The 24,593-nt window shown below is 41.9% G+C and overlaps 3 protein-coding genes and 1 pseudogene across 4 annotated transcripts; 1 reads left to right on the top strand and 3 right to left on the bottom strand.

The window, feature by feature from the left end:
* Positions 1–1,750: 1,750 nt before the first annotated feature.
* On the bottom strand, positions 1,751–4,267 carry LOC146667813 (protocadherin-23-like). The gene is made up of 4 exons (XM_085408809.1): positions 4,207–4,267; positions 3,392–3,549; positions 2,234–3,077; positions 1,751–2,040 (listed from the first exon to the last, which is right to left on the bottom strand). The coding sequence occupies exons 1-4, from the start codon at positions 4,265–4,267 to the stop codon at positions 1,751–1,753; spliced, it is 1,353 nt and encodes a 450-aa protein (XP_085264935.1).
* Positions 4,268–4,332: 65 nt separating this feature from the next.
* LOC146667814 (protocadherin-23-like) lies at positions 4,333–13,721 on the bottom strand. Its single transcript, XM_085408810.1, has 7 exons — positions 11,991–13,721; positions 9,477–9,668; positions 9,158–9,389; positions 8,277–8,513; positions 5,500–6,522; positions 5,223–5,410; positions 4,333–4,338 (listed from the first exon to the last, which is right to left on the bottom strand). Exons 1-7 carry the CDS (start codon positions 13,719–13,721, stop codon positions 4,333–4,335), a joined length of 3,609 nt encoding a protein of 1,202 aa, XP_085264936.1.
* A 2,638-nt stretch (positions 13,722–16,359) lies between these two features.
* On the top strand, positions 16,360–18,745 carry LOC146667815 (uncharacterized; annotated as a pseudogene).
* On the bottom strand, positions 18,435–24,298 carry plrg1 (pleiotropic regulator 1). 2 transcript variants are annotated; one of them, XM_085409507.1, is made up of 15 exons: positions 24,155–24,298; positions 23,852–23,958; positions 22,809–22,945; positions 22,537–22,590; positions 22,359–22,452; positions 22,131–22,221; positions 21,947–22,045; positions 21,743–21,835; positions 21,295–21,444; positions 20,899–21,000; positions 20,087–20,189; positions 19,864–19,972; positions 19,330–19,469; positions 19,037–19,230; positions 18,435–18,942 (listed from the first exon to the last, which is right to left on the bottom strand). In XM_085409507.1, exons 1-15 carry the CDS (start codon positions 24,161–24,163, stop codon positions 18,883–18,885), a joined length of 1,542 nt encoding a protein of 513 aa, XP_085265633.1. In that variant the 5' UTR covers positions 24,164–24,298; the 3' UTR covers positions 18,435–18,882. The 2 variants fall into 2 exon arrangements, with proteins under 2 accessions (XP_085265633.1, XP_085265634.1); XM_085409508.1 differs by lacking the exon at positions 23,852–23,958.
* Positions 24,299–24,593: the final 295 nt, after the last annotated feature.

Raw genomic sequence — 24,593 nt, forward strand, 5'->3', positions numbered from 1 at the left:
AAGGAAAAGAGAACAATGTGGCCACTGAACTTCACAAGGCAGTTAAAACCTCAGCGAAAGCCTGCTGCTTGCAGCTTTTATGGTTCTTGTGATACGAAGCAAACGCAGAGTTCACTTCAACTTTACGTGCAAGCTGTGGTCTTGATGACCATCACAATGATGCACGTTTCACATCACGTTAGTTTCAGAAGATAGAACAAGGCGAGGAATGCGTATAGCATTTAAGGCTATGATTACTAAGATATCTTTTATGCTGATAGCAGTAAAACATTTGAATCACGGGGCATTTGCACGTTTTTGAAATTACGGTCTATTCACACACTTGTATGATGTTTTATAAGAGCATAACTCGATTACTAGACTTCTTCTGCTTAGCTTTGTTTGGTTCACTGATTTAATTTACATTGCTGTTAACTTGGTTTGCTTGGTAGGTGTCAAAACTACAAAACTCTGTCAATGTCTTCTTCATAACTCTTTTGGTGTAAACCGTGTCACTTTTGTCTCTTGTGCATAAACAACCATAAACAATTCCCACTCCGGGTACTAACAAACAAAAGTGTTCCATCAAAACATTTAAGTTTCAGCCAAAGTGCAACCCTGGCACAATGACCAAATCTTACCATCAAACCTCTTTGTAAATAATCAAACTCTTCTTTTGAACACAAAGACAGCACAGTTACTCTTTAAAAAAAAAAAAATCCCTCCCAAAATCTCAACTCTTGCTTAACAAAGGGAAATCCAGAAGGCTCAGAAGTTTAGCTGTCACACTCATTCACATTGCAGCTCTTCTGTGATTGACTCCAGCACATGGAAACTTACATACATAGATCATCAGAGACACAAAACAATGGTCATCTCTGGTGAGAGTTTGCAGGGAAAAAAGCAGCACAAATGATAATCAAATAAGACTGGTGGGAGAGCAGGCCGGCCTGCCAGACGAGGCGATTTGAGGAGATGGATGAGAACACACAGCGCCTATTGGCACAGATGGCTTGGATTATGGAAATCATGATGAGAGAGGACCTTTCAGATTTCCCAGAGGAGCTGTCTGCTTGCTGTTCTTGGACAATTCTCACCCCCAAGAATGTTAGTTCACATTGAAACCCCTCCTGTACAGGTCCCCCTGCCGCACGCCCTCCATCTCCAGTATTTAAAAAGAATCCTACTGTCAACAATGAGGAGACGAAAAGGGATGTAGAAGGCCCCGTGCGCGATGTGTTAAAATAAACAGTGTCGATGTGTAGATTTGGGAATATGATTAAAGAGTCGGGTGAATGAGATTCGGTGGGATGTGCAATGAGCAGAGCAGACAAACCGAAAAGCATATGAGGAAAACAGCAGGGTGTGGTTTCAATTAAACTGTTAATGGAGTGAAAAAACAGCAGAGCTGAAGTTCGACAAGGAAGCTGAGCTGCATTACGGCACATGGTACGAGAAAAAAGTAATAAACATGGACTGTTGTACTTTGTCTTGCCAGGAAAAGCTGTAGTTTTGCAATTTGGCTCCTACTTTATTTTGATGCCTTCATCTTTTCATGGTTAGCGGATTTATGGTTTTAGGCTTCATGGACATGTGCTAGTGCTGCCATCTAGGTAGCTCACAGGGAAACTGCCGTCTCCACTTTAATATCAGGGCAATTTCAAACTAAATTTAAATGCTGTGAAATATAATCAAAAATTAGGAATTTTTAAATAGTTGGAGCTCAAAATTAAATGTACACTACCTCAGTATAAATGTCCCATTTCAGCCATTATTTGTTGGTATTACCTCTGACGTATCGCCAGTCAAATGAATTATTACCTGAATCCTCATCAGTGGCAGAGACCCTGATCACTGGTTCTCCAGGGTCTCTGTTCTCTGCCACAGTGGCGGTGTAAATGGTTTGACTAAACACAGGCGCCTGGTCATTCACATCCCCGACCTCCACTGTCAGAGTCTGGGTGGAGGAGAGTGAGGGCAGGCCTTGGTCCAGCGCACGGACGGTCAGACGGTGGAAACGTTCTGTCTCATAATCCAACGGGGCAGTGAGAAGCAAGAGGCCTGAAAAAGAAGGAAGGAAATAAAAGAAGAATTAATTTTCACATTTAAAAGTGAAATGTTTGATGTTTGAATTCACTGTGAATCAGCAGACGTTCATATGTCTGATATTCATGTGGTGAGTCTGATGAGTTTTTTTTTTAGGTAAAATTTTATTTAGAATAAATTTTTTCCGCTGTGCAAAAATCACAAATACCTGTCTTCTCCTCCAGTGTGAACAAGCCTTTCTTGTTTCCAGAAATAATAGAGAAGGAAACGATCCCATTTTCACCTTGATCTCCATCTATGGCCACAAAATGATGCAGCAGACTCCCCACCTCTGCGTCCTCCATCACCTGAGCTGTGTCTGCCGATACGAACACCGGCCGGTTATCGTTCACGTCCAGCAGGAAAAGCTGAGCCGTCACCGAAGCCTGTTTACGCTCATTCTTCTCCTTCGCCTGATCTGTGGCTGTTACAGTGAATGCGAAGCTGGGGGTGCTCTCGCGATCTAAAGGTGCTGCTACAGTCAGGCTCCCCGTGTAAGGGTCGATCCGAAAGGGGAAGGGTGATGATGACCCGCTGACTTCAGCGTCAAAGGCGAGCTCATAGCGGAGGGCACTGTTTGGAAAGGTCCCGTCAGCGTCTCTGGCATGAAAAGCGTATGCCAACGATCCGACTGCAGCGTCCTCCCTCAGACCAAACATCACCAGTTTATCAGGGAACCAGGGCGTGTGGTCGTTCACATCCTCCACTATCACGCAAATCAGAACAGACACATTCACGATGGGAATGAGGCTGGCGTCCTCAGCACGAACCACGAGGAAGTACTGCATGGCAGCCTCGTAATCCAGCGGCTGGTTGATGTATATGTCACCGAAGGAGCTGTCGATCCCAAAGTGAACACTCCCGTCCCCCTCAGTGATGGAATAGTGAAATCTCCCTTTATCTGAAACATGTGCAGAGCCAATAACAGTCGCAGGCTCCGTGTCCTCCCGCACCAAAATGCGTCTCACAATTTGGCGATCGGAGCGGCCGTACGGATCTTCTAATCCATGAATCTGAAAAGCACAAAAAAAAGACAAAGTTTTAGTTTGCTATAATTACCTTTTTTCCCTCCGTTTGGATTATGGGAGGAAAGCACCTGTCCAAACCCAGCTTTACTCTTTACGGTTATTAATTTAAAGTTAGCATGAAAAGATACAAACAATAAAGCAATAAAATACTGTACTGTATAAAAATGAGTGTAAACTTCCAAAACAGTTAATGCAGTATTTTTGTAAAATCTCTTGACTTAAAGCTGATCGTTCATACTGCAATTAAATAATATGTCACTGTTTTTAAAGGTGTGGCCTAACTGGAGCACAGCCCGTACCTGTACATGAATGACTGCAGTGTCCTCCTGAGAGATGACTCCGCTGTCCCTGGCGGTCACTTTCAGAGTGTAGTACGCTTTTGCATCTTGGTTGAAGAGCTCTGTTGTTGTGATATCTCCAGTTTCGCTGTCAATCTCAAAGTGCTCCAGATCATCATCTTCGAAAGCAGACAAAAAGAGATGCGAACAGAGCGAACTGTTAATAACACAGGTCTGCAACAAAAAAACGGCACGGGATTTTCTGACTGTTTCTTATAGATTTTTACTCACTGAAACTATGAAAAATATCTTTTAAATTCCATCCTCGTCAGGTTTGCTTCCACAACTCTTGTTTTTAGTCTAATTAAGCGTACGATGCCCCTTTTTAAACTGAAGTCTGGTATCCTATACTTGAGTCAAAAAAACATATCCAATAATAATTTCTTACATTAATTTAATATTTCTAAGAGTGAAACTCAAGAGAAATATAAATAGAAAATGTGAGGAATTGAGGACAGGGGGTCGGGGTGCGGTGGGCTTGGTGGCATGAGGAGCTCAGATGATCGTGTCCCAACAGGTTTATTTTGTTCATAGTGAAAGGTAAGGAATCTCAGAAACACTATGCATAGTTAATTGTAATAATAATATTTATTTTTTTCCATCGCTGTTTTTTATGTGAACTCACGTGATTACGTGATTGAGGGAAATGGAGATCATTTTTAGATTCAGCACCCTAAAAACCATAAAATTTACCAAAAACATCCCATGCAGCTAAAAAAAAACTTTTTTTCAGACCAAGTCTGTATAGTCAGTCAGGACACACGTTTACAGCTCACCTGTGACCAGTGAATGAATAACTGTTCCATTCTCTCCTGCGTCCAAGTCTTTGGCAAACATGTTCGTGACCAAGGATCCTGACTGTAGACCAGCCCATATCTGAAGTGAACACGTAGAGCGCATAACTACATCTGACAACATAACAACACATACACTAAAGATATAGTGTAGAATTTGCACAACTGTATCTAATCTTAGACACTAAGTCATATTTATCTCGAGTTCATTTTTTCATGGCACATATATACGTTTATGTTCACAGTAAATTAGTGCTTGAAGTAATTTATGATATTTTGATATTTGCTCTCCTTAAACTTGCTTTTTAATGTGTGCTGATAATATGTTGTGTAGTGATCATACATGGTCCTTATTAGCATATACACATGCTACAGTATTACTTAGATAAATTATCCCACTTAGATCATTTTTGCCTGGTACTAGGTCTTTGAGAGACAACACGATGACACCAAAATCTATAATATATCAATTTGTGTAGCATGTATTGATACATGTGGGGGATGTTGTGACGGTGTAATAATTTCTAATATTAAATAATGCTGGTATATGGGGAATATTGTCATGTTTTTTTGTATTAACTCGTCGAACTGTACTTAGTTTTCACGTAGTTTTTCTTTTCCATGTCTTTAACTGCCTGCTTCATGAGCTGCTCTGTGTCTGTCTTCACTATTTCTGTGTCTTCTTCTTATTTCTGTTTTTTCTTAGTGTAAAGGACTTTTTCCTGCCCTTGTGCTTGTCATTTTGGTTAGGTATTAATCAAAACAACATTAAAGTACCTTTACAGACTAACAATTTGTTTTTTGCCTAGATGTGAACTTCCTGAGTTTTACCGCTAAAGTGACAAATGCATTTCCTGATGCATCAAAAGGCAACAACAGCTAAATGTTATTGAGAAGCATGTGCAGTTTGGAGCGCAGATGTAACTGTAATTTATCAAGACTGCTTTTGATTGCATCAGTAGTTGCATCACGTTGTGATGAAGACGCATCGTTCTTACCTGCACATTCAGCTCTTTACTGGCTGGCAGGTAAGTGAACTGCGGTGCGTTGTCATTGATGTCGGCGATCAGGATGTGAACGATGGCGGTGGCATTGAGACGAGGGTGACCCTGATCTGTCACCATCACCTTCAGACTGTGCTGGCTGTACTGTTCCCGGTCCAGTGCCACCCAGTTGATGATTTCACCTGGCAGAAAATGGAGAAAGGTTAATGTCACATAGGTGACCATGGAGCACAAGGTAACTTTAAGGTGGTGTTACTTGATGTGTTTGTACCTGTTTTAGCATTGATTCGGAAGAATTTCCCATCTGAGAGCAGGAGATAGGACAACTGGCTGTTTTTCCCAGAATCCTTATCCACGGCCTTGACGGTTCCCACCAGACCTTGTGGCGACGACCCCTCCAACACAGTGAAGTAGTAAACGTCCCTGCTGAACACCGGGGCGTTGTCATTGATATCCAGCACCAGCACCGTCACTGTGGCCATAGCCGTGGTATTTGACAGTGAAGCCTCCGTAGCCAACACTCGAAAATGATACTTGGACTCTGTCTCATAGTCCAGGTTGGCTGAGAGATACAACCATCCCGTCTTTGGGTGAATCCGAAACGGAACCAGAGGGAAGCCAGGTTCTCCTTCCAAAGAGTAGATGATGCCGGAGTTTGAAATGTGGGCTCCACGGGTTCGGTGAGCCCTCGCTTGGATGACCCGAGCATCTTTCCTGTAGCCCTCCCCAATCTCCACGTGATAGATCAAGGTCTCAAATGCCAGGCTGTCTTCGGCAGTCGTTTGGTCTACGTTTACTGAGAGGGTCAGGGTGGAGCTCAGGGAAGGTTCTCCTTCATCTTTGGCCACAATCTCCAGCTTGTATCCCTGCTGATGATCCATCTCTAAACTCTCATTTAACGTAACCGTCCCGAGATTGTGATCAATAACAAACACGCCATTTTCCCTGCTCTTCAGGTAATACTGCACCCGACCATTGGCACCGCTGTCATAGTCATGCGCGTGAGCGATGAACAACACGGTTCCCGGTCGAGTGTTTTGTGACACCGTGATGGTGTCACTATGTTTGGGGAAAATGGGGGCGTTGTCATTAACGTCAGCTACAGTGATGTTGACTTGGGTGGTGCTGTAAACGGGAGAGGCGTCGGTGTAGGACTGAAGAACCAGAAGAGCGTACGACTGAGACTCGTGATCCAGGGGCTTGAGGTTAGTGATCAGACCCAACTTTGGATGAACGGAGAACAAACTCTGAGGGTCTCCAGAAGAGATTCGATAAGATACAGATTCCATGGAGTCTGTAGAAAAAACAAAAAAAACACTTTCTTCCCTTTGAAATAGTCATAAAAATTTAAAGGGCTTACATAAATTAGACATTTAAAGACATTGTTCTAGATGTCTTGGGATTTAATCAGATGTAACTTTGAATGCACACACACACGCTAATACACTTTAAGTAATTAAAGCACAGGCCAGAAGATCCCATTAATCCCCTGCAAGTGTTTGTTGTGCTTCGACTGTAAACTAAAAACTCCTGAAACAAGCAGAGAGCTTAATGGTGCTTGACTCCTGTCAAACAGCCCCAATTCTGCTGTTTCTGCTTTAAGTCGAAGTGTTAATCTCTTAGGTGATTAGACAGCCTTGAATGACTGTCTAGTGCTGTTGGGGCGTTTAGCTGTTGAAGGCATTCGGTGGAAAAACAAGACTATGAGGAGATAATTATGAATCCCTTTACTCTTTGAAAACCATCTACGCAGAGGTTTTTTTAAGATACTGAGAATAAAATTATAAATGATATCCACTCTTCTATTACTTAAACTGTTGCCACCACAACCTGCTGTTATATTTAACAGAAAGCGCCCAATAAATAAGTTTAGAACAACAAGGAAGAAAACGAGCAGGTTGATCTGTAACAGGATTGTTTCTGATGTAGATGCAGTACACTGCACAGCTACTCTTTATTATCTGTCATGTGTTCGTGAGACTCAAAGGGATTAAAGATTAAACTTTAGCTTCTTCATGTCTGAAAGGAGATTTGAGCAACTTTTCTGTCGCAATCATCTGTTGGGATATTAATGCCTTTGTGTAACAGCCACCTATTCTGAATGTGTCTAAATCCAGTTATTATGTTTCAAGAGACCTATGAAGCACGATAATGTCAGTACCTACACTAATCCACCTCATATTAAACAGCTGTATAGGTTTAAAAAATATATATTTCAAGATACAGATGTTAGCTTTGCTTGTTTAGCTTATCTTACCATAAAGCTGATAAAGTTTACGAACCATCCGAACTGAATTTCTTTGAACTGGCGGCCAAAAACAAACTCAGTGATTTTCAGAGCTCTGCTCACACAAACGTAACTCTCAGCAGCACGTGATTACAGCAGGACGCTGGAGCAGGACTAGCTTGAAGCTTTTACTATAGCTTTATTATGCAAGAACACTTTTACGCTTTGTTCCTTTTGTTTGCACTCGTGACAAAAGCATAAAGAAGAGAGAAACTTATAAAATGTTCAAAATGTTTTTCAGCTTTAAAACTGATGTTTTATTTTGAGGGACTGATTCAGATCCTTTACTGAGAGTTTGAAGCTCTCAGAGTATAATTGGACTGACAAATTACACTATATGAACAAAAGTATTGGGACACACCTCTCTGTTATTGAACTCAGCTGCTTCAGTCCCATTGGAGTATAAAATTTTAGCATCATGGTGCCAAAATGGCTCAATGAATTTGAGAATGTTACTTCAACAATGCAACAAGTAAGTTTGTGGGATTTCGTCCCTCCAAGTGATTCCCTGATCACCTATTAGTGGGGTTACAGCCAAGAAGTGGCAGAGCAGGTGAAGTTACAGGTGACCCCAGTGCTTTTTTCCCCCATATGGTGTATGTTGTGTCCTCTACAGTAACTCAACAAAATCTTAGTTGTTAAACTTCTCCCGTTGCTGTAGTGATGTTCAGCAGAGGTAGAGTCTGGGACCTTGTGATGACTCTCTCCCAGCTGCTCTAACATCAGTTTGGATAATAAAGAGCAGATAATACACGTCTAACCTGTTGGGTTGATGGCCTGCACCGTCCCCACAGGTGTCCCTGGTGGTGCGTCCTCAGGCACTGTGAAAGCGTAACGTGACCTCTGGAACACAGCTGGAGCCTGAGCACTGCGTAAAACATTGATCGTGACCTCTGCAGGTCTGACTGAGATCGAGCCTCCTCCGTCCTGTGCTGTTATCAAGAGCTTTACATTAGCTGTGCCCAGGTGGGTCAGAGTGGAGGTCAGGAGAAGCATTCCTACAGAAGAAAAATACGACATAAAGAAATTAATTTAAAATGTTTTTATTTTTCCCCAGTTCCTTTCTGCTTTTCAAATGTGTGAAATGAGATTCACAACACTTCACATTTATTATATTGACAGATGGGAAAGACAGGGCTTGTTTTTGTAACCAAAATGCATCTTATAAGTGCAAGAGAATCAATATATGTCTATATAAACAAATGCAGGCAGAAAAGTGTCAGATTAAAGTTTTCTTTTCCTATAATTTATCCATTTCATGGTGTTAAATTTTGGCTGAGCACGAATCTTATCTTACCCCTTAGCCACCTGGGGATCTAAGCCTTTTGGGGCTTTCTGCATCACCCCTGCTGAGCTGTGACATTGACAATCATTTCATGGGGACTTACACAAAGTAAGCAGTCGTTTATCCCTGAATAATGGAGCCTGCCAGTCACACGGTTTACTTAAAGACTACTGATTGGATCAATGTGACAAATCAAGCTTAAGAAGTCAAAATGCTATCCTTTACCAAGACTGAAACCTACACAAAGCTTTATTTATTTCAGTATTGGAAAAGCAACAGTTGGTTCACTGGAAATTGTGTCCACACACTTATGTTCAGACTACAACAGAAAGTGTTCTCACATCTTTACGGCCCTACCTGTTTGTTTATCCAGCGAAAACAAAGTGGACATGTCGCCAGGAAGGAGGTCGTAGGTAACCTGGCCAAACCTGCCAGAATCTCTGTCAGTGGCAATAACGCTGACGATCTCTGTGCCAGGCTGCGCGTGGCTGCTGATGCTCACGGTGTACTCCTCAGGGCTGAACACTGGAGCGTTGTCGTTCAAGTCCTCGATCTCAATGTGCACATAGGTTTGAGCACTCAAGCCTCCCTGAGGGAGAGAATTTTATTAGGACCCAGAAATTAGGGACGAATTGTTTAAATGAAATCCACTGTTATATATCTGCGTGTCACTCACTGGATCCTCAGCCTTGATCAGGATGTCGTGGACTGTCTGTCCCGTATCTCGATCAATATCCTGGGAGACGCACAGCTCTCCGGTGTGGGGGTTTATTTGGAAGAGCGGATGTGTGGCCTGTTTGTCGAAGCCATCAGACAGAGAGTAGAGCAGCGTCCCAAACTCAGGGCTGTCTGCATCTGTAGCGACGACCTAAAGAGAAGAGAAATGCAGGCATGAAAACAGGAGGTGCAAAAATGAAAACATCTTAAATCATTTCGTTAACACAAAAGACAAATTCAATTAAAACCAGTGCTGCAGAATAACTGGGAACAATTTAGTGTAAAACTTATATATTCATATCTAAGGTCATATGTGGGAAAAAAAAAACATTAAATAATTAATTTAAAACCTATCATCAGCCTATAATGTGCTATATGTGCTGCATATGGTGTAATTATGATCATCTAAGATGATTTTCTTCACAACTTTAACAGGTAACTGTTACCTTTCTGGTAAAAATGGTGCCTTGATCCTTTATTTCAATAAGCACATGTTTAAAGGGGAAACCCTAAACAATTACACTGTAATGCTAAAAATAAAACAAAGGTAAAACATGTAATATGTTTAATAAAAATATAAAGAATTAAGAGAAACACTTTTGAAAAATGTCCACAGGTAGATTATTTGGTTTAGGTGAGCTTAGATTTTGTACCTGATACTGCTCGTTGAAAATGAAAATAATAACAAGGCCTTTATCAATAACTCAACAATATAACTGAACTTATATGATGATGATGAAGCGAGGAAGAACACCTCCTTAGTTAGTGATGATTGAATGATTACGACATTTGTGTTCATCGCTGCCCAGTTTTTAAGTGATCTGAGAACGAAAGAGTTCAGTATGAAATGACATGGACGTGATTAATAACTGACTAATTATTATTAATCAATAACTGCATTAACGAATATATTGTTCTTGAATCAAAGCACACACTAGACAGTCTTTGTGGTTCATGCAGTTTCACATGAATTCATTCATGCTTTGTGTTTCAATTCATGTCCCTCATCTTATGAAGCTTGTGTGCACATAACTGCAATATATATGTATATATATATATATATATATATATATATATATATATATATATATATATATATATATATATATATATATATATATATATATATATATATATATATATATAGTAAATTATGAAGTGCTCCTACTCAAATACTTTATGTAAAAATTAGCAGTTTTTGGTATGTTTAAGTGTTTATATATTAGAAGAAATATTCCTTGTAAAACAGCACTCCCATACTACAGTAACTGCCAGCTTTTAGATTAAGCTTTGTACTATGAATCATAATACGCGTCTTCCTTTGACAGTGAGAGTCAACATAATAAAAGCATAAAAAATCCCCACAATCAAAGGGCGAGGACCATCCCTGCAGTATAAAGATTATAGTAAAAACGCGCCTTATATCCTGTGCAGCTCCTTTCATGTCTGCCTGTGGCTGTGACTGCAGACATGTCTCACAGATAGAGCGCTCATTTTACAGTCATAAAGATGATATCACCTCCCAGTTTGTGAACTCTGATCAAAGGAAGTTTAAAGACACGGGTCAAGGTCTGGACAGTCACGCAAACCCATTCAGTTTTTTGAAGCTTGCTTCTTAGAATAAAGCATATGTGCTGCGTTTGCAAAATCATGCGACAGAGGGGGGTTCCTTATAGACGACTTCCCAGATATTCTGGTTACCTCTGCTCCTGCTAGTTCTCGCATTTATTTTGGATGACATCTTCAGTATTCTGAAGCGTCGTAGCTAAAGTTCGAATCGGGAACTAAACAACTAAAAGTCAGCCAGATGTTTAGAAATTTTCAGTCCTTATATATTCATCAAATCTCTTGTTTGCAGAAAATGTGCCCTTAAACAAATGTTCCTTTGTGTTGGGATGCACTTTGTGCCAGCCTGCTGGAGTGTGGTACCAGGCAGCACATCTGTCATACTAAAGCCACAGAGCTAAGCTGGAAAGGGTGCATGTTGAGCATCTTTAGGAGGAACACTGACGGCTTTGTGCAAACAGACTGAAGGCTACTTTTGTCTTATAAGACATAAGACAGACACAGCAAAAGAGCACAAGATGCTGGATATTTACTGTGAATCTTTCAGAACCTACAAAGATATCTTTATTTTTGTTTCTGTGAATCCATGTTAGCTGATATTTTACTGAGATGAGTGCCAAGTCAAGTGAAACGCTCCCCTGGTCTGTGTGTGGATGTGTTCTTGTAAAAAAATAAATAAATATGCATGTGATTTCATATGAGTGTCAGCTCCCCAAATTGTAAAAATATATATATATTTGTTGCCTTGTTAATAAGCTTTTCTGATTCAGTGCCAATTATTATTATCATTATTATCATCTTGTGGATCCTTCTTGGACAGAAAATGTAATTAGAACCATTCAGAAACAATAATGTGTTGTTCTTTTAGATAAGTCACCAAAATGATGCTGAATATCCTCCAACATACTTGTAAAAAGCAGCTTCCAACATCGCTCTGCTCTAGTATGGACACATTGTACAGCTGCTGCTCGAACACTGGCTCGTTGTCGTTGACGTCTTCCACGAGCACCGTGACTGTCGCTGTGGATGACAGAGCCGGTTCTCCTCCATCCGCTGCCACCACCAGGAACCATATCTCCATCTGCGTCTCTCTGTCCAGAGCTGCAGCTGTGGCGACCAGGCCTGACTCCGGGTCGATGTCGATCAGGCTGTCCTGGTTGGACTTCAGAATGGAGTATCGGACCTCTGAGTTTGCACCCTCATCTGCGTCTCGAGCCTGAAACTGGATGAGAGAACTCCCCTGAGGAGCATCTTCAGAAATACTTATGAGATACGCATCCTTCTCAAAGACTGGGTAACAGTCATTCATGTCCGACACCTTCAGGAGGAAAACCGTCTCACTGCTCAGGGGAGGGTTGCCAAAATCTGATGCCTGCACCTTCAGCTCATACAAATCCTTCTCCTCCCTGTCCAGCTCAGAGTTAACACACAGTGCATACAGAAAGTCATCTGTCTGCTTCAGGGTGAACTTCCCATCACCTCCCTCGAGTGTGACAGTGATTCTCTCCCCCTCGAGGTCGGGGTCCGACACTGAAATCCGGGCTACGTAGTCCCCGACTGCTGCTGATTCCGACACCACAGCATCTCCTGTGTCACTGAGAAACAGTACACTGATGGTGGGGCTGTTATCGTTGATGTTAAGCACTCTGACACCCACGAAAGTGCTGCTGTACTCAGGCTGAACCCCGTTGTCTCTCGCGCTGATGATCAACTCATGAAAAGCCTGAGTCTCAAAATCAAGCGGCTTGTTGAGATAGACCACCCCGGTGGTTTCATTGATGGAGAAAACCTCATTTGGGTCGCTCTGCCTCCTGTTGATCTCATATGTGAGTCTGCCATTGTCACCCAGGTCATAGTCAGTGGCCTGCACCTGACACACAGCAGACATGACTGGAGCATCCTCACGCACTGAGGTGTGATATTCAGTCTGGTTGAACACAGGCGGGTTGTCATTCTCATCCAGGACGTGGATGTTCACCTGAAGAGTCCCAGTCCTGGCTGGGATCCCCCCATCAAAGGCCTCGATTGTCAGCGTGTACAAGTCCTGCGCTTCTCTGTCTAGCTTATTGTTAAGAACTAGATCCAGGTTGAGGTGGTTCTCAGGTCCACTGCGATAATCCAGGTGGAATAAGTCACTCATCTCACTCTCTGTGATCCTGTATCCCTGAGTACCAAACTCGCCCTCATCCTGGTCTTTAGCACCTTCAATCTGAAACCGACTCCCCGGTGGGCTCAGTTCTGATATTTCCAGCTCAACCTGCTCGGAGGGGAACACGGGAGAATGGTCGTTCACATCTTTCACCTCTATTGTCACTTTTATCATCTCACCTGTGAGAGTGGCTGCCACAAATTCATACTTATCCCTGCTCTCTCTGTCCAGGACTACAGCTGTGGAGATGATGCCCGTGTCCGCGTCTATTTCCAAGTCTCTGAAAACATACGAGTCTCTGCTTTCTGAGATGAAAAACCCAGTGCTCGGCCTGCTTAGTCCCGCTCCCAGATCTCCAACGATAGTTCTGGCCGGAAGACCCTCTTTAACAGACAGCGTGAGGTTGAAGACCTGTCCCAGCGACTGTGCGCACAGCAGGGACAGGACGAGCGTCTGAAGGAGCGAAGCTGAGGCATCCTTGCACCCCATTCCTCCTTTACGCGTGGCTTTGAGCTCTCGGTTTGTTGAGGTCGATGCCCGCCAGCATATTCTCGAGTCGAAGTCCTCAGTTTTGTCCTCACGTTTGAGCGCACTTTTCCGAACCGAAACGGACGAACGCGTTTTTGCGCGCAGGGCGACTGCGAGCGGTCATTCTCCTTCACCGTACTTCAGTAGCTTGTTGCGTGAACCGTTGCCTAATCAGCCATGGCACAGTGCAAATCCCCCTTTGGCTCCTTCACATAACTCGACACCTCTGACTGGCACCAACTGTGCGCCGTGAACACTCCTCCTGGCAGGCGGCGCGTCCCACGCTGGTCGGCTCCATCTGTGGCCCTGATTGCTTAAGATTTAATTAGGCTGAGAGATTACCTTCAGTGCCTCTTGCTGACACGTGGCCTAGTATAGCTGACCTGTGGAAGAAGTCAGGTGGAAAGTGGAATAAATACGGATATCACACCAGTTGAGCCCTTTGTGGTAATGTGGTTAGTATGAGCTTGAAGTGATTTAATAAAGTGCTCCCGTCTAAGCAAAGGAACATATAAGTGTTAGGGTGGCTCACTCTGCTGGTAAAAAGCAGAAACTGTACCACTCTTTAAAAGGAAAAGAAAGGAAAAATCAAGGCTATCCGGTCACTTAGTCCTAGGGGGGTTGGGGTGACGATGTCTCCTCAGGTCTAAGGATTCTCAATGTAACATCCACACGAGCTTCTCAGCAAAATACTGAAGTTTATCAGGGCCGTTTCTAGCTTTTTGAGATTCTCTTTGGGGATCGCTGTTTATAACACGATAACTGGGAGGGTGGGGGTGGAGAGGTTAAATTCTTTAAGCTGATCCAATGATCCATGGTGATAATTATGTATCTCAAATTCAGATGAAAGACCTAAAAATTGGTGCAAGCAATTAAAATCTACATAAAAGTAAATAATGAAGCTTCTTCGCACAGTTTTCCTCCAAAATTTTCCAGGTGAACATAAAATTAATGAAACCGCTATTTCAAATCAAAACCTAACTGGCATCCACACCGGTGTGAAAATTACACCATAAGGTGAAAATAAAGTGAAATACCATATTAAAATACAAAGAAACTATAGCATCTATTTTAAAGTTCAAATAAGAAAAGCCCAACAACAATAAGAAGAGTAATACATCCTCTTCAACTTCAGCTTTCTGTTTTTGTTTTTATTTTTTTATTCAAATTCTGGCTCCTCCTCCACAGAAGCAAATATTTCCTTTATCATGGGCATATTTCTGTAGATTTCTTCTTCTTTTCTTAATTTTATGCTTAAAAAATAAACACATTTTGATGCAATCCGGGTTTCACTGCAGCCTGGGCCACCCTTATTCTCCTCGTGAAGATGTGAGGCTGTCAGTCATACATCATATGCAGACTTCATTCACAACAAGATATCCTAATGGTGATTTTTTTTTTTTAAATGATCCACCACAGCTTCCCTGTCGTTGCAGCCAAGCTTTGGCAATATCCCACATTTCAGTTTTAACCACACAAGTGTTTCAGTAAACACACAGAAGAGAGCAGCTGGCTCCAAATGAAAACAGGTCATTTAAATATTTTCCCAAATATATGAGGCTGAGCTTGCAGCTTGGGGTCCCCCTAGTGGCTGTGTGGGGGTTGTGCATTTGCAAAGTCCATGAATAGCTGAGAACCAGCCTATTCATTTATGTCCTCTGTAATGGACATTTATTCTTGATCTATATCTTTTGACTTATTTTAGCTATCCCAATAAGTCCTGCTGTACCAAATAGAGGACATCCTGGGCTTTACATTGATATCTCATGTTCAATGGGAAGATTCTTGCCACAGCTCTCAGGAGCATAAAGCAAGCAAGAGCTCTGAAATGTATAAAAGATGATTACTGCATGGGAGCTTGCTTCCTTCACTGGGGAAAAAAAAACAAAAACCTATTTTATATACAATTTTACAGTTTTACAATGATGATAGTTAATTTTTCCTGAATATTTCAATGTTTCTGCATAAAATATTTAAAACTTCACAAACAAGATACTTTTTTTTATGATTTTCTCTTTGAAACGGAAGCATAAAACTAACACAAGATGAAAGAAACCACCCTGATAATAACGACATGATTGCAGTTTGTTAGCAGCTGATACTAATGTACAAGGATTTCTGAATAAATGTAAATTTGTTTGTGCAGTTTGTGCTTCTTTAAAAACACTGTTGCATAAAAACCTAAACTAATTATATTTAAACCAGAAAAACATTACAATAATATCCGTCATAGCTAAAGTAAATGGTATCATAAACACAAATAGGGCGTTTCTTATTTCTTCATAACAGACTTCAGTCTGTCTGTTGTAAGTCTAAACTGTGCTCAGTATAAATAATAAATGGTAGGAATGGCTGGAAAATGCTGGTCTTACAGTTTACTGTCATTGCTGACCTCTCGTTTGTCCTGCAGCTTGTAGTTGCGATCATGGCCTGCTGCAACCGCACAACAGGTGTAATCTGACCACAGTAAACAAGCAGCATAGCTAAGGGGCTCATTGTCTGGGTTAGTTTGCTCAGCAACTCAGAAACCACCCACTCCAAAGCATCACAGGACTTTTTCTTTCTCATAAATCTAAGTAAAATTTAAAAAACCAAAAAAATGCCGTCTCACATTTTGCTCTCCTACCAGTGGGATGATCAGCCTCTTGTCAAGAAGATATACGATCACCTGAAAGATGAGGGGCTCCCTGTGTGGATGGACACAGGGACATCGAAGGAGGGGTGACGGGCAACATCAACGACGCGTGAGTGCAAAGTATTGTATTGTATTGTATTGTATCTTTATTTGTTTCAGACATATAAAACAAAAAAACAATATATACACACTACATATATTTTCATTTACAGATACGAATATATATGTAGATATAAGCACACACATGTATGTGTTCAGATAAACAAAAAATATATAATGAAATAAAACAAAATCGTCTGACATAATGTAACAATGTTTGGTCTGAAAAGGAGTAGGAAGAAGTATGAACATACTTATTAATTCCTACCCCTGCTCAACATCTTATTGATCCCACATAATTCACCTAATTCCCATCATCACATACTCCACACAATACACGAGGAGAACCTATATAAACATGGCTACCGTGATTGATATAATTTGGATATAATTTGATATTTTTATACATACAATGGGTGATCATCTTTATCGGTATCATATTCTTCCAAAATCAGTTTTCGAAGTATTTTCATGAACTTACTAATTCCTGAGCATTGCTGTAGATCTATAGTAAAACTATTCCACAGTTTTACCCCATAAATAGTGACACAAAAGGTTTTAACCTTTGACCATGCTTTAAGAATCCTTAGATTCAAAGTGACGTGGATAACAGGTTTCATCTGTTCTAATCTCTGATGGGCTTCATCACTACTGTGTTGTGCATATTAAATCTGTGTGCGTTTTCAGCATGGCTGCAGGAGTGGAAGAGGCTGCTGTGATCTGTCCGTTTATGACTCCGGCTTACCAGGCATCACAGTGCTGTAAGAAGGAACTCAACTATGCCGAAAAACGGCAGGTCATCATTATGCCGGTGATGTTGACAAACAACTGGGAGGCCAGTGAGTGGCTGGGACTGATCACTGCAGGCCTGCTGTGGGTGGACTTCAGGTGAGGAGCACACGTTTTAAAACCTGAAATTTTAGCAGGACGGAAACTGCATTTGTTAGAAAGTGTCGTCCTTCAGTCACACGTGTCCTTGAATTTCCTGGAACAATGTCACCATTTCATGTTGTCTTGGAAAAAAATATCTTAGCTAAATAAAATATATTTTAGAGATCACAAGTGCACCTAACTGTAACATCTGAACTCTCAACCATCAATGCTGTCGTCTCCCAGAAATGCAGAGGAGGATGAAGAGCACTTTGACATGTGTCTCAGGTCTCTAGAAGAGGAGATCATGTATAATGCGGGCCACCTACTGACGGTTGAAGAACCTCCGAAGGAGGTGGAGGAGCAGCCAGAGCCAAGAAAAGCCCGTCTGAAGAAGAAACCTGGCCGAGCCTTCTGTCGTTCTCTCTCCAAGCTCTACATGCAGGACTTAGGTAGCCATGGAAACATTAACAAACAACACCATGTGCCAAAGGATGTCTCAAAAAGAGAAAATAACCAATGAGCAGTTCTCTAAGTGAAGATATTTTCAGAGGTCAGAAGAAATTTGCCAGACTGTTTCGTAGCTGAGCCACATTTTCATAAAAAACTTAGTTGAACATCGTTACACAACAGGAATAATAAATCCCCCTCAATAGAAAGGTTGTCTGGTAAAAACTCGCTTTAATGAAAGCAATTCAATTACTGTTAACTGGGAGAAAAATATGGAAAATTATTCATAGAATAATCCCGTTGTACACAGCATGAATACATATTAAGCATTACTAGGCCTTTCATTTCCCAAGTCTACTGATAGTCAACCACTTAATTACAAAGTGGCAGCCACTTTAGATTCATCTAACATTTCTGCTGTTCCAACTTGACCTCACAGGTGAGCAGATAATGCAGAAACCTGCTGAAAGCAGAACCACAGTGGAGCTCAGCGAGTCCTGTGGAGATCAGTGCTACTGAGAGGAGATCAAGGGTGACGGCTGTAAGTACTACAGGAACGCCTTCACCCACGGATACCTCGGTGAGTACACAAAACCCACCTCAACTGAACAAACGCAGGCATGTGAAAAATGTGGTCTTTATTCAAATGGAGCATAATAAACTTTCCATGTCTGTACAAACACCAATTCTGCTGAAACAATACAAGTTTTTTCTTTCTTGGCTAAAACTTCCAAACACATTTCCTTTGAAGGGTTTGACTTGAGCAGGTCCACTCTGAAGTCTGTCCTTCTGAAGGTGAAGAGTGGCTTCTGTTGGTGGACGAGTCGGATCAGAGCTATCAGAGAGCCGTTATCATCAAGAACAAACGCTCGGGGAGGTTCCTGGCAGTCCGTAACGGCTGCTTTATCGGACTAACATCATACAATGAGGACTGCAAATGGTTTTTAGAATAAAGAGCATGCTTCTGAGAAAGCTGAGAGTTTGCCTGACAGAAAAAGCACAAGCAAACAAAAGTTGGTGGAAATATAATTCACTGCTGTTACTGTGGCAAGAAAAACAAATAAATCTTTAGAATCTTTTTCTCTTGAGGATTTCTGGTTTCCAGTTGACTGGGTGGCTTTCTTCTGTCTGCAGGAAAGAAAACATGGTTATTATTTATTTTATTTCCTGCTGCATAAGAATCGGCACAGAAATACAAGTAGAGTGTAACAGTGTAGCGTACAGCGGTGTCATCCTCCTTGTAAACTTTAATGGTCTTGTCAGCCTCTGCCGTGATCAGTCGGCTTTCAGAGTGGTCGAACATGCAAGCGAAGATTCCCGACTCGCTGTCCAGAGATCCGGGCTGCACGGCTGCGTGGATACGCTGGAAATTGTATCCGGTCCTCCAGTCCCACATGTGGATAGTTCCATTGTCGGCTGTGTGTAATGAGGTCAACATTAGCCTCAATAAAATGATTTAAAACAAGCAAACAAAAAAGGCAGACAGTTAAAGACAGCACCGCAGCTCTTTATTACCTCCAGACACCAACACGCCATCAGAGTTAACAGCCAGAGTGTTGATGATGGCGTTGTGGCCCGACAGGTTCTGGATGAAGTTTCCATCTGGGAACATCCACTGCTTGATGTTATCGGCGGATCCAGAGGCAAAAGTATATCTGCAAAACAACAAATATGACATCGATATCTGAAGAACAACAACTCTTAATGAGTTCTTGCAATTAAAGTTATGAACAAATGTGCTCCTGTAATCCTAAATCATGACTCAAGCTTTAATTTATCTTCATTATCAATCAAAACTTTATTTCTTTTAAATTACAGGATTCACTTTGGCATCAAACAGGTAAACAAAGGTGTTACTAATCACATTAATTAGGCTTAAAACTAACTGATGCGATTAGTAACACCTGCATTTACCTGCCTCATGTCGAAGGAGCTTCTGTAAAAACATATTTATAACAACAAACCAATTTTGAATATGCATTGTTTGAGGAGTCTGCATGCTGCGTTTCCTCCACTCCAACCAACGCCACCATATAAAACACCACTTACTGTCTGGGGTGCAGGACCAGAGTTCGCACAGACTTCTTGTGGTTTGTAAGAGTTGCTCTGGTTTTCCCAGCAATCAGATCCCACAGCCTGATGGTTGAATCGTGGCTCCCTGCACAAACCAAGCACACATTAGGGGCAAGAGTGAAGAGAAACCACTTTAAAACCTGTCTTACTGAGGGGTTTATACTGCTGTTGTGAGCGATTTGAAAAAACATAATTGTACCTGTGATAATTTGTGGTTCTGCTGCTTGACATCTCACCGTGGCCACAGTGTTTGTGTGACCGGTCAGTGTGTGCACATTTGCCTTCGTCCTGATGTCCCACACCTGCATGGACCGGGAGGACAAGCAGTTAGTGTCATCTCATAACCCACATCACATCTGAACACAGCCCTTTAGTGGAAGAGTCTGCCCCAGGGCAGCTGTGGCTACAACTGTAGCTTGCCTCCACCAGTGTGTGAATGTGAGAGTGAATAGTGGAACTGTAAAGAGCTTTGAGGGTCTCGAAAAGCGCTATATAAATGCAATCCATTATTATTATAATATAGTACTGTGCAAAAGGGTTGAGCCACCCCTCGTTTCTTCGTATTTTCTCTTCTCTCTTTGAGACAAGCTTTCTTGTAATTTTAAGTCTGGGCTTTGTGGTGGACAAACAAAGCTCTTCTTTGGATGTTGGCTGTCTTTGGTTCTCTCCTCTGTGAAGATGATCCCACACTTTGAGGTCTGAGCGCTGGAGGGGGCCGATCCATGACTGGTAAGTTTCTTTTCACTAGTACCTATGTGCCTTGACTCTACTCTGTTTCGGTCATTTTCCATTATGATTAACAACCACCTCAATATGTGAGGGGTCGTTATACCAACGCAGTTGAAAGTCCCACGATGAAACATCAACGGAGAACATTTAGATGACGGTATGCCTGCTGCTCAGTCTGTGGCTGTTTGTCACACAGTTTTCTGCACTGTACTGCTTAAACCTGATCCATTTAGGTCATTCCATCAATGTCATTCGCTGATTCAACACAAAGTAAGAGCTTACCCTCGCTGTGGCATCTCTGCTGCACGTCACGAGCACGTCGATGGTTGGATGCAGATCCAGATCATACACTGCGCTGAGGTGTCCGTGATAGTGCCTAATTACCTAAAATATAAACCAATATAGTCAAGAAACATCCACAACATTACAAGGAGAGAAAAAGAAGAAAATGAGCCACAACAGAAGCAAGTTAGCTAGTTTCAGTTGCACCTTTATTCACCAGGGCTGTGCCTGTTTTATTGGGAAAAGCTTTTATGCCAGATGCAGCCCCCAAAAAACATTTGTGTCACCTCCCAAAGGAACCTTCACAGGTGAATGTGTAAATCATTACAGCATAAAGCCGCTAAATAAACTGTTTTGAATGACACAAACCAATAACTCCCTTGTTTGAAAGTATACCTTGTTGTACTCCAGATCCCAACATTTGACCTGCTTGTCCTCCCCGCAAGAGAAAAGGTAAGGACTGCGGCTGCTGACCGCCACCCCACGCACTGTGCTGATGTGTCCAGTCAGAGAGAGTTTCAGTTTTCCACTGGCCAGGTCCCAGATCTGTCAAGACAGGCAGCCTTCAAGTCAAATTAAGATAATCTGAGATTAATTTAGAAACATAGTCAGTTTAATAGGTAAAAATTGGGCTTTTAGTATAACTTAATCATCTGTGAAGAGCAGGGTATTAAAGTTGCAAGCAGGCACTGTGGCATGTTGGAGCCTACAGAAAACAATCTATGAAACAAACACAGGTAACGATCCCGAGGAGAGATGACTCGGAGGAGAGCTAATTTAGTCAGTCCATGTCAGATGAGCCATTTTTAGTTTGTCGCTTACTGTTATTTCCTGCTTGACTCACCTTTATAGTCCTATCAGCAGAGCCTGTGACAAACCACTGATTCCCAGGCTCTACAGCAATGGACCTCACCCAGCCAAGGTGGCCGCTGATGACCTACCAGACAAAACAAACTACAGTTAAGCAAAACACAGAACCCAGACCTTACCCACTGTATCGTGTCGAGCAAAGCTTAAACTTAGAAAAGTTGAAATGATTTATAGTTACCCGAAACAGTTTCCATGGCGGATGCCACTGAGGTTTGGGCATTGTGGGCGCTCTCCTCATGAGGGCAGAATTTCTGGTCCCACCTCCCTCCAGGAGTGACTGAAAACACACGGATGATCAGTTTTGCACTTCTTTCTTTCAAACCGATAAGGCTGAGTAAAAGTAGGAATACACTGTGACCTACCACTGCAGATGACGGAGGGTGAGATCGCTCTGCTCCTCCTGCATGCCGGTGGATGTCAGCAATACTGGCTGCTGTGCGACTCGCGTCCTGCCTACAAATGACCCACAGAGTAAATGATGGTTTATGTGTGAGTAAGCATCATTTTGTTATTAGTGCTTTTATGCTAAATTACTACTGGTGACTGACTGCCTTTGTACTGTGTTTGTGTGTGTGAGGGCCAAAGTTTACCTAGCTTGCGATGGGGGTAAAACTAACGCCATGGAGTGTACTCCGGTGTCACTGGGATTCCTGTGCATCTTTGTGTCAGTGGTCAATGCCACCCCTGGCGAATAAAAAAATACTGGTTATAAACGCTCCAATTGGATGATGAAATTAAATTAAAAAGTCACAAATTGAGAGTATTTACCTGGTCCAGACGGGTAGGCATGTGTCCCAGTGATCAGGTATTCTGGGTCCTCACCTAAAACATAAATAATATTCCCAAAATGTCTTTAAATCATGTAGTTTTGAAATAAAAGGTTTCAGAATAACAAAGAAAAGCTAAATTTAAAGACAAACGGAGCTTTTTGACAGCAAAACATAATAAAAAAATTATCTACATTTCCACATATTTGTTAATAATAAATTGTTGGCACACTTAAGAGTGACTCTGACATGCAGTGACACTTTCATCCTCACCTGGCTGAGCGTAGTTCTGGTGGCCTTCCATGCTGCCCGAAAGGTGTGAGGCTCTGTCTTTCCCTTCCCTCAGGATGGGCAGGTGTAACACTGCACCGTAGTCTGCTTTCAGTTTAACCCCCATCTTCAACTTGTGGCTGCAAGCAGATGACATAATGATGCATTTCCCCTTAAAACATCTAATATGTTTGATTAAATTAGCATAATGATATTGAAACACATGAACAACACACAGTAAATATCCTGAAGTTTTTACTGGTGTATTAAAGTAGATATAATTTACATTCTGGGGTTCAGCAGCAGAGATTTCTGTTTCTTGGAGCAGGAAATTGATAGCGCTTTAACTTCCTACTTATTACCATAATGTCAGTATAAATTTACAGACAAAAAGAGTTGTTGGTAAACTGAAAATAAACTCCTGACAAATTGATGCTCTTTAGTGTTGCATCTACAAATCCTTCTTTTTTGACTGTTCCCCAACAACAGCAGAACATATGTCTCCTTCTCACCCTATCCTGAACATCGTCCTGTGTCAAACACTCTGCATGTCCTCCTTTGTCTTTCTCTCCTGCTTGGGAGGTCAATCTTAAACACCCTTTGTCCAAACCCTCCTCTGCACATGTCCAAAACATCTCCGCCTTGTTTCTCTACATCCAGCTCTCTGTCTTCAAAGTACTCGACCTGAGATCTCCCTGCAATATACTCATTTTTATCCACCCCAGTCACGCCCAATGAAAAGATTCTTCAGCTCTGCCACCACCAGCATCAGCTCCTGTTTTTTGTCATTGCCAATCTCTCCAAACCATAAATGATAGTAGGTCTCACTACTGGCAAAGATTTTTTTATTTACATGAGATGCCCTTCCTGAGGCAACCCTCCTCATTTATCTGGACTAGCGAGCAATATTAATACAAAGCGCTAGTACAAAATTGTTCAATCGAACCTCTACAACAATTTCACATGACATTAGAGCTTGCTATGTGAATTTAATTTACCCCAAAACACAACTTCAAATCATTAGAAGGTAACACTGTGACGTTTACCTTTCATCATCCAGCGCGATGGACTTGGCGTGATCAGACACAAACATATCATGAGTCCTTTTAAGAGATCTGAAGACCAGCGTGTGGACTGAGTGCTTCTGAACATCCTGTAGATGATAATAAATAGTAAAACGTGGGTTTTAAACGAGTGCAACCACGGCAAACTTTGGGAGTAATTACTTTTTACTATGTGTAATGCAAACAAAACCATAAGCGTGTGGTTGCAGTTATTAGCCGAGCGTGGCTATGTGTCTGCCGGGCGGGCGGAAGCACAAAAAAAACGGACTTCAAATATCTTCTTACCTCAGTCATTGTGGCGGTAAAAATAAAGCAGTATTATAAAGAAGCGGAAAATATCCCTTTTTTCAGTAAACAAAGCACGCTCCCCGAAAAGTATCACGGACGCAAAAACATGACTACCGCGACGCTCCAACGACCGAATACCCCGGAAGTAAAGAGGTAAAAGGACAGCTAGCAGCTTATTAGCGCCACCTATAGGCCAGGAGGTAAGTTGAAATGGAAAAAAGCCAAATCTTTAACCTCTACTCTTCCGAATCTCGTTATATTTCCTGCGTGAAGCGAGAACACAGCATGTCCTTCTTTTCTTGACACTAATAATAATAATAATAATAATTTGTGCTCTCCAAGTTGCTTTAACCAGTTCAGTCTGCGCTCTACTGCTCCTTTCTTTCTTACCACTCCTGCTAATTGTAGAAATAATGCCCTATTTCCATTGCTGTGG

The sequence above is a fragment of the Rhamphochromis longiceps genome, linkage group LG6 (assembly GCF_057381845.1).
Source record: "Rhamphochromis longiceps isolate RC_006_pf linkage group LG6, R_longiceps_female_GT1.1, whole genome shotgun sequence".
NCBI lineage: Eukaryota > Metazoa > Chordata > Actinopteri > Cichliformes > Cichlidae > Rhamphochromis > Rhamphochromis longiceps.

Bases quoted from the DNA above. Each gene is read 5' to 3' on its own strand.
- LOC146667813 (XM_085408809.1), bottom strand. From the start codon at position 4,267: ATGTTTGCCAAAGACTTGGACGCAGGAGAGAATGGAACAGTTATTCAT. The intron at 3,078-3,391 runs GTACGGGCTGTG...TGTGCTTTTCAG, and splicing joins CTGCAGTCATTCATGTACAG to ATTCATGGATTAGAAGATCC. The intron at 2,041-2,233 runs GTATTTGTGATT...CTTCTTTTTCAG, and splicing joins CACACTGGAGGAGAAGACAG to GCCTCTTGCTTCTCACTGCC.
- LOC146667814 (XM_085408810.1), bottom strand. From the start codon at position 13,721: ATGGGGTGCAAGGATGCCTCAGCTTCGCTCCTTCAGACGCTCGTCCTG. The intron at 9,390-9,476 runs GTGAGTGACACG...TCTCTCCCTCAG, and splicing joins TGATCAAGGCTGAGGATCCA to GGAGGCTTGAGTGCTCAAAC. The intron at 8,514-9,157 runs GTAGGGCCGTAA...TTTCTTCTGTAG, and splicing joins TTCGCTGGATAAACAAACAG to GAATGCTTCTCCTGACCTCC.
- plrg1 (XM_085409507.1), bottom strand. The intron at 22,046-22,130 runs GTAGGTCACAGT...GTGTGTTTTCAG, and splicing joins ACCCTCCGTCATCTGCAGTG to TCACTCCTGGAGGGAGGTGG. The intron at 18,943-19,036 runs GTACGCTACACT...TCTTTCCTGCAG, and splicing joins ACAAGGAGGATGACACCGCT to ACAGAAGAAAGCCACCCAGT.